This window comes from Micromys minutus (genome assembly GCF_963924665.1).
Source record: "Micromys minutus genome assembly, chromosome: 24".
Lineage (NCBI taxonomy): Eukaryota > Metazoa > Chordata > Mammalia > Rodentia > Muridae > Micromys > Micromys minutus.
In genome coordinates, this window is record NC_137959.1 from 9,264,940 (window position 1) to 9,272,666 (window position 7,727).

The following is a 7,727-nucleotide window of genomic DNA, read 5'->3' on the forward strand; positions in this document are numbered from 1 at the left end:
AGGTCCCTATGCAGGGTGAAGTCCCTGTCTGCTGCCCTGGAATGAGCTCTGATCACCCACCTCAACCCTCATCACATGCCTCTGGACATGACCGTGTTCAGCTATGCCAAGGGAGGCATCCTATTTGCAGAAATACATGGCTAGGTTGGCTTAGGCCTCAACTCTGACACAGAGGCAGCCCCCCCCCCATTTCAGCCTCCGCATCGGGAAAATGCAGTGTAGGGGGCTGCGAGACAGAGACTAGGTCTTGGCTGGAGGGGACAGCTGTCCCTAACCCCACCTAGCCCACAGCACCCCTGCTCCTGGGCTCAGACTCTGGGCTACTAAGGACCCCTCCTTCTGTTCCCTTCCTCTTCCCTGACTCCCAGTCCACCCCCTGGCCAAGAGCAAGAATGTGGGCTGAGGGAAAAGCCTCAGGCCAGTTTAATGAACCCAGGAAATCATTTGTTCCGCTTCCCTGAGGACATGCAGAGCTAAAGGAGGCAAATGTGTAATGACCCACAAAGTATGGTCCCACTCCAATCAAGCCTGTCACTGCCCTCTGCGCCAGCCTACAGCACCAAGATGGGAGCGACATCTCTGGAGAACTCGGATTTGGTTTCTCGGTCCCCTGAAGTCCTGTGTACCTTCAGTGCAAGGGGAGGTCCCTGTTTTGCCTATCAGTATGCAGTGGGTGGCTGGGAGTTTAAGTGTCTCACAGCTGCCCTAATGGTGCCTGCTCCTGATTCAGCTCCTCCAGGTCACCCCAGAGCAGTTTCTCGGGTGGGGGTGACAGCGAGGCTGTGATCTGTGGAGTAGATGGTCCCTGCCAGCCATGTTCACACCGCCTTGTCCCAGGACCGGCTCCACTCCTTAGCATTTATTGGACGCTGAGGTAACAACACAGGCAGGACCAAGGCGGGGAGGTGATCTCTGACAAGACTGTGGCCAGCCTCCAGCACGCCTATGTCCAGACCCCTGGCAACAGTGCCACCACAGTCCCCCCCACTCCAAGCTCCTAGGCTGTAGTGGAGGGACAGCAGGCCGAGGGCGAAGGTCCAGGGGGCTTCCTGCCACTTTTGGAACCTGGAAGTCGAAAGCAGAGGAGAGAAATGCTGAGTGCTCAGATGGCTAAGTGAGGTACCCATGGTGGCATCTGGGGCCTCCCAGTGCTTTGCCACCTGGTGGCCATACCTGGGATTGTCATCCTGGGACCCAGAGTTTGTCCAGAAGCACAGAAATGCTATTCAAGCAAAGGTGGTGTCCCCACCAGGCTGCAAGGAAACTTACATTCTTTCCACCCAGAATGCAGTGCTCAGCTTGCGGTGACAGTATGCAGGTGAGGGCGCCCTCAAATACTAGGGACGTGTTCCTGTTGCTTCAGAATTCAGAGACATTGTCCCTATGACTCCTCATTGCCAGCTTGGGGCCAAGTCCCTTAGGCATCACTGGGAGGAAAATGGTTGTGGTGCAGCATGCAAAACGCGGTGGGTTCCACCCTAGCATCAGACCAGTGACATAAAACTCGAAAAGGCAGGCATTGTGGCTCACGTCTGTCCCAGCAACTGGGAGACAGAAGCAGATTCAAGTCCACTCAGGACTCAGAGACTGGCTCAGCATAGGCAGAATGGGATCCTCACCTGCAGACAACTGGCCTCTAAGAGTTCCACTGTAAAGGTAGGGAGATACCCCAGCCCATGGCCACCTCTAGGAGCGCCCAGACCACTCAGGGAGGTGGCAAGCACACAGCCACCAACCAACCGTAATGTCACCTGTGCTCCACCACAAACTTTGTTTTCCTCCTGTGGCCTGCAGAGCTAGTAGGCATGCAAACACCTGCCATCCTGTATTTATTTATAATACATATATATATATATGTATTATATATAAGATGATGCAGGGTAGCCTGAGCTACAAAATGAAGTGTCTCAAAAACAGTAATAAAAGATGAAAACAAAACCAGCAGTAAGAACACTACCAGGACCCACATCTGGTTCCCAACACCAAAAGGCCACTCACAACCAGCAATGACACACATTCCAGGGTTCACACCTTCTGGACAGTTCACAGGTGGTGCACATTCATGCATACAGGCACAACATCTACACATAGTTATCTATCTCTTAAGGATTGGTGATGTGGCTCAGTGCATATGAGCTTGTGGCCAAGCCAGACCACTGTCCCCAGGACCCACACAGTGGAAGGAAAGAACTGATTCCTGAAACACACTCTAAAAAAGATTTAAGAAACAGGGAACACCAGGACATCCTGCAGTACAGTGCCACTGCCCAGCTGTAGACACCTGCACTTGAGACCCTGGCCCTATGGTCCCTCCTCATGGATTACTTACAACTTATTAGGGCTAGAGGCTCGGTGGTTAAGAGTAGTGGCTGCTCTTCCAGAGGACTGGAGTTCAATTCCTAGCACCCACATGTTAGCTCTTTAACCTTCTACACCCAGTTCCAGGGATCCTACGTCCTCTTCTGAATCATGGGCACATACATACAGGCAAACATCCCATATATAAAATCTTTTAAAACCTTTTTGTTTTAGGTGCTTAGGCCAGGCCATGGAAGGTGGTGCTCGCTCTGTATCTGTTAGGGAGATGGGGAGGCCCCTCACCTTAACAGTACAGAAGCACCAAGCAAGTTTTTGATAAGGTCCTACTGCAGTCTCCCTGACCTGTGCCCCACCCCCACCCCCAACCCGAGGAGCTAGGCCTTGAGGCCCATGGCAGCTACTTTCTTGGGTTCTAGAATCCCCTGGTCCTGGTCTGATGACTGTTAGAATTCTAATGAACCCCTGCCTTATCCCTGTGTCCTATGGCCCATGCCCTCCTCTAGCCCCATTTGTGTGTTTGGAAGTCAGAGGACAACTTGAAGTCAGTTCTCTTCCACCACATGAATCTCAGGAACACACTTAGATCTTCAGGGTTAGAGGCAGACTCTTGTTGGCACCCCGAACTTATTTTTATGGTACTGACAGAAGCAAACTCTGGGTCTCATAAATGCTATCTATACCCTAACTACAAATTTCCAAAAGTGACACCCAAAGATCCAATGATTTCTAGCCACCCCAAACACAGACCAATACCCAGTCACACTTCCCATCCCTCACCCCCAAACTGTAGGAATTAAAACTGCTAGAAGTCACCTCCTGCAGGACCCCTTATCTGAGCCAAGTGTTCCCCTATTAAGCACTAACAGCCAGTCTGTCTACTTTCTTCACTACTGATCCAGCACCCATTGGCAAAGACATGAAATATTACTTGGCAAATAATTGATTTCAGGTTCAGAAAGGATTATAAACTTCCCTCAAGCTGACTCCCCAAGTAGAATCATAGATCACCATGTACCCCACAATATCTCTACTGCCCTGTGCAACAAAGCAAGTGTACCTCCTCCATGCTCTCGGCTCTGTGGGTTCCTTAGTTTCTAAGACTGGCACCAAACACATTTAAACACCCCCAAAACCCTAGAGCTTAGAATACTTCCCTTCTCCACCCAACCCTTAGCCACCTGCATAGACACCTGCTGCTTCTCCTCCAAGGCGGTGGCCAGCATCCTGTGTCTTTGCCTTGTCAGGCCGGTTCAGCTTTTTGCCTGCAGAATTCCGGGTGGTGTAGCAGTAGACAGAAGTGTAGCCCTGGCCGGTGAGTGGGCAGAAGCGTCGAGTGTGGGCGTGCTCCTGAGTTGCCCCACACTGGGGACACACATAATCCCGCAAGATGGGACACAGCACCCGCCCTGCCTCATCCTTCAGGACATGGGACTGATAGATCGCACGAGACTCGCCATTGTGTTTGCAGAAGGAACATAAGCGTTCAGGAGTTGCTGAGGATTCCTTGCTGGCTTGCTGGCTTTCTGAGCTTGGCTTGGGCTCTGGTTTGGGGTCCAGCCTGACATGAGGCTCCTCTTCCTCATGCAGAGCCCCAACCAGTCTTGCCAGACCTAGGTAATCTGTCCAGAGATTAAAAGTCCCCATGGCTGGGCAGAGGAGCAGAGGAGAAACCCAACTTCCCTCCTACCCTGAAGCTTAGGCTTCTCTGGCAGCTTTTTCTTTTAGGTTGAGGGGGGTGTGAAAGGGTGGAGCAGGCAGGCTTTGAGGGGGTCTCTCATTGTCACTGGGGGCTTCTTACACACCTGCCCAGGGGGTATATGGTGTTTGTGTGGGCTGAAGGTAGACAGATGCAGACTGGAGCCATCCAACCCCCAGGCTTCCCCAGGGTCTCCTCCCCCTTCCTGTGGGAGGTCAACCCCTGCTGGCAGAGATGGATGGCTACGAATTCTGCTTCAGGGCTAAACACCGACAGGTGATTTACTAATTTTTTCCCTCTTTCTACCCCTAAGGCAGGGGGGTGGGGGGTGGGGGTGACATGTGGCCTTGAGTTTGTTAGGCCTGAGCTTGGAAGTGGGGCTGAGGGCAGGGTAAGGACAGCTGAGTCTCAAAGCTCTGGTTTCACTAAGGGATGTTCATGTCCTGGAAACTTAGTCTTGAGATGTGAATTAAAGGAAAGAAGGAAAAGGGGGGAGAGAAAAGGCAAGAGTACATATAGAGAAAAAGAGGGAAGAGGTCAGAAGAGGAGAGGAAGAGGGGGCGAGGGAGCAAAAACGTCTGGACTATATAGGGGAAAGCCTCTGGAGGAAGGACAGCCGAGCTCTTAGGCAGGAAAGTTCAAGGTTGGAGATGAATTTGCCAAATAGGGTTTGAGAGACCCTGGAGAACCTGGAGGCCAGGTCTGCTTTGATATGGAAAATATGCACCTCAGTACCAGACAATAACTGCTCCCAGTGGGTAGAGAAGTTTTGTTTCTTGTTTTGTAGATAAAGGTAGAATTACATGCAGAGGCAGAGACACCTAGGAGACTCCAGAGGGGGACAAGACCAGGCCACGTAAGAAAAAGAAAAGGAGCATGTAATCATGGTTGGGCTATATATGAATCAGAGAGGCTGGGGGAAAGGAAAGCCCAGCTTAATTCCTTGGCTAGAAAAATTGAGGGTGGGGGCAAGGCGACCCTGTAACAGGAACTGAGATGGGGTGGGAGAACACGGCAGCCCGCTGCTTCAGCTTTGATACAGGAATGGGTACCTCAGCCGTTTGGCCTGGGTCTGAGACCTAACTCTTCCTCCTCCAGTTAGCTCAGAAGCCTTGAGGTTCGAGTCTAGGAATGCAGGGGGGGAAAGAACCCTCAAACACAGGAAGGCTGCACTGACTTATCCCAGCAGGTGCCAGCTCCCTTATCTGACACCTGTCAAAGGAAGCCACAGCCTGACCTCCAAAAGTGCTTGGTTGGGAGCCACCACTGGCTAGGGCAGTCTTCACCCTTCATCTGCCTCCCCGTGTATCTGTCACAGGTTCATCTACCAATTGGCCACTCCAGAACATCACTGAACATCCGTCCATCCTCTGATCATCCACTTTACGATCTTTAACACCTAAACCTTCGGAGGTTTATTTCCCAATTCCAATCATCCCATCAAGGTCCCAGATTCCAGTCCCATTTTCCCAAAGGGAGCAAGTGACAGGCTGAAGAGGGTGGAGGGGGCTATCTGTAGAGTTCTGTACTCTTTCCTATCCCTTAGACTGTTGTTTGGCCCAGCCACAGTGACATTCATCTCCCGGTGGGTCTGGCCTCCTCCTCACAACCCACCGACAACAATGAATGTTTATTGTGACCTTTGCTGGGGCCGGAGGCGGGGCATGCTGCCTGGGGCTCGCTGGGACTACAAGGTGGGGGTGGGGTAGACTGGTGGCAGTTCCAGGCCTCGGGGTCCACTCAACGGTCGATGGTTTGTCTGAGCTGCCCAAACTCACCGACAGGTTGAATGTTCCCCCAAACCCTTGGCAAGTTCTTGGATAACTGGAGTGGGGAGTAACCAGCCAGGCAGAGAGCATGTGGGGTGATGGAGAAACCAGGGTTTCTTTGACTCACAAAATCAGCCATCAGTTATTCTGCCTTTTTGGAGACCCAGGAGAAGCACAAATACAAACCATAATGTAAAAAAGGAACCCCTTCAACAGAGGCGACCATATGCCTGTCTCAGTTTATACGCTTTATTGAAGGGATCCATTCACGACTGGAGTCTGAAGGTTGGACCCACTGTAAGCAAGTTATAGGCCAACCCGAGCTAAAGAGTGGATTCCTGATGAGGGCTATGTACTTCGATAAAAATAAAATCCTTCAAAGCAGTCCTGAGAGAGGCAGATTCCCCTCACTGGTCAGCTGGAAAGACTGAGGCCAGAACACCACACAGCTGGGAGATTTCTAGCCACCACTCTGGGAAGTCTGGGAGCCACTAGGTTCTAGCCTGGGCTAGGCATAGGGCAACTGCGCTGTAAACAAGTTATTTTAACACAATGTAACAGGGCTTCTCCGGCAAACTTGAGATAAATAAGGCTTTCAATACAATGTAGACTTTTCTCCCTTCCCATGGTCCCTAATCTTAGTTTGACTGTTTCTGAGCCCATCATTGCATTTCCCAATGTAGCAGTGAGCTGCAAAAGGCCACACTGTCCCCCTCAAACACACACACACACACACACACACACACACACACAAAACACACACATGAGCGGCAGGTCTAAAGGCTTCTAAATGATAAAGGGGGTGCGGAGATGGGGGACAAGTTTCCCTAGACCTTTGGCCAGGAGGTGGAGCATCTGTTAACCTTTTGCTTTAACTGAGCTCAGGACACCTCAGAGAGGGAGTGGTGACCCTCAAGGATCTCCTGAGGTCAGGCATGACAGATCAGGAACACTAAATATACTACGCTTGTGTGAAACTCCTGCAGGGGTAGCACCAGCCTATGCAGTACCAGGCCACAACCATGGTCTTGCCCTCAATTCAGGCCTCTGGCAGGGTCCCCTACCACCCTCTTACAAGCCAGCCCTTTAGGTCTGCCTCCAAACTCAACCACCTGAGAGCTTAGGCCCTACTCTGTTTAGCACCTCAATCTGGTTCCAGAGCACCCCCAAAAGTTCCCAGAAGTTCAGCTCCTTCTAAGGTCCACCACTACCCTCAGATCCAAACCAGACCCCTGGCCCCAGCAAGACTCAGGAAGCACTACCTCCTGGTAGAGCCCTTACCCTGCTTCCTCAGTCCAGGGGCTAACAACTGGTCACAATCCCAGCCCCGAGGGACCTGTATTGTATTAAGTGGCCAGCAGCCCCCTTTTTCTGGTTAAGAGGCCCTACAGGAAAAAGGCAGGTCTCCTGCCTTGGGAGCTATCACCCCTGAGGCAATAATGGTGTAGACTGGACAGAGGAAGATGAGCTGGGTACGGGGATAGAGGGGTTGTACAGACCACCACTGTACCCCAGAGGAAGGACCTGCTATGAGTTCCAAACAGTTTTTAGGGGGTTCCTGAAAGCTAAAATGGATGATTACGAGGCACACGGAGCACTCTGGGCAATGCGGGTCATCTTGCAGATACTCCTATTTTATTCTGTAAGTTCACTTTGCTTACTTTCTCTGCTGAACTCTTATTTTTGTCTTTACGTAATGGGAGGTGTCTGTTAGGGGTATTCCCAGCAGGACTGCCTGCCGGTGGGAGTCTGGCGGGCGGGGGAGGGGGAAGGGGCGTGGCGTGGCGGAGGCGCCAGACCCCACCCCCTCCTGTCTCTTTGTCTGCAGGCATGGTGCGGGCTTCCCGCCCTCAGAGTCTGTCTGCGCTAGCCTGCCCTTTGTCAGCGGGGGTCGCCTGTCTGGGTCTGCCCGTACCCTTCCTAGGCGTCTGTCCCTCTTCTTC

The 7,727-nt window shown here is 52.0% G+C and overlaps 1 protein-coding gene across 1 annotated transcript; it reads right to left on the reverse strand.

Moving 5' to 3' along the window:
• Positions 1-997: 997 nt before the first annotated feature.
• On the reverse strand, positions 998-3,963 carry NANOS3 (nanos C2HC-type zinc finger 3; the record flags this gene model as incomplete). Its single annotated transcript, XM_080936896.1, has 2 exons — positions 998-1,065; positions 3,498-3,963. 2 exons carry the CDS (start codon positions 3,961-3,963, stop codon positions 998-1,000), a joined length of 534 nt encoding a protein of 177 aa, XP_080793022.1.
• Positions 3,964-7,727: the final 3,764 nt, after the last annotated feature.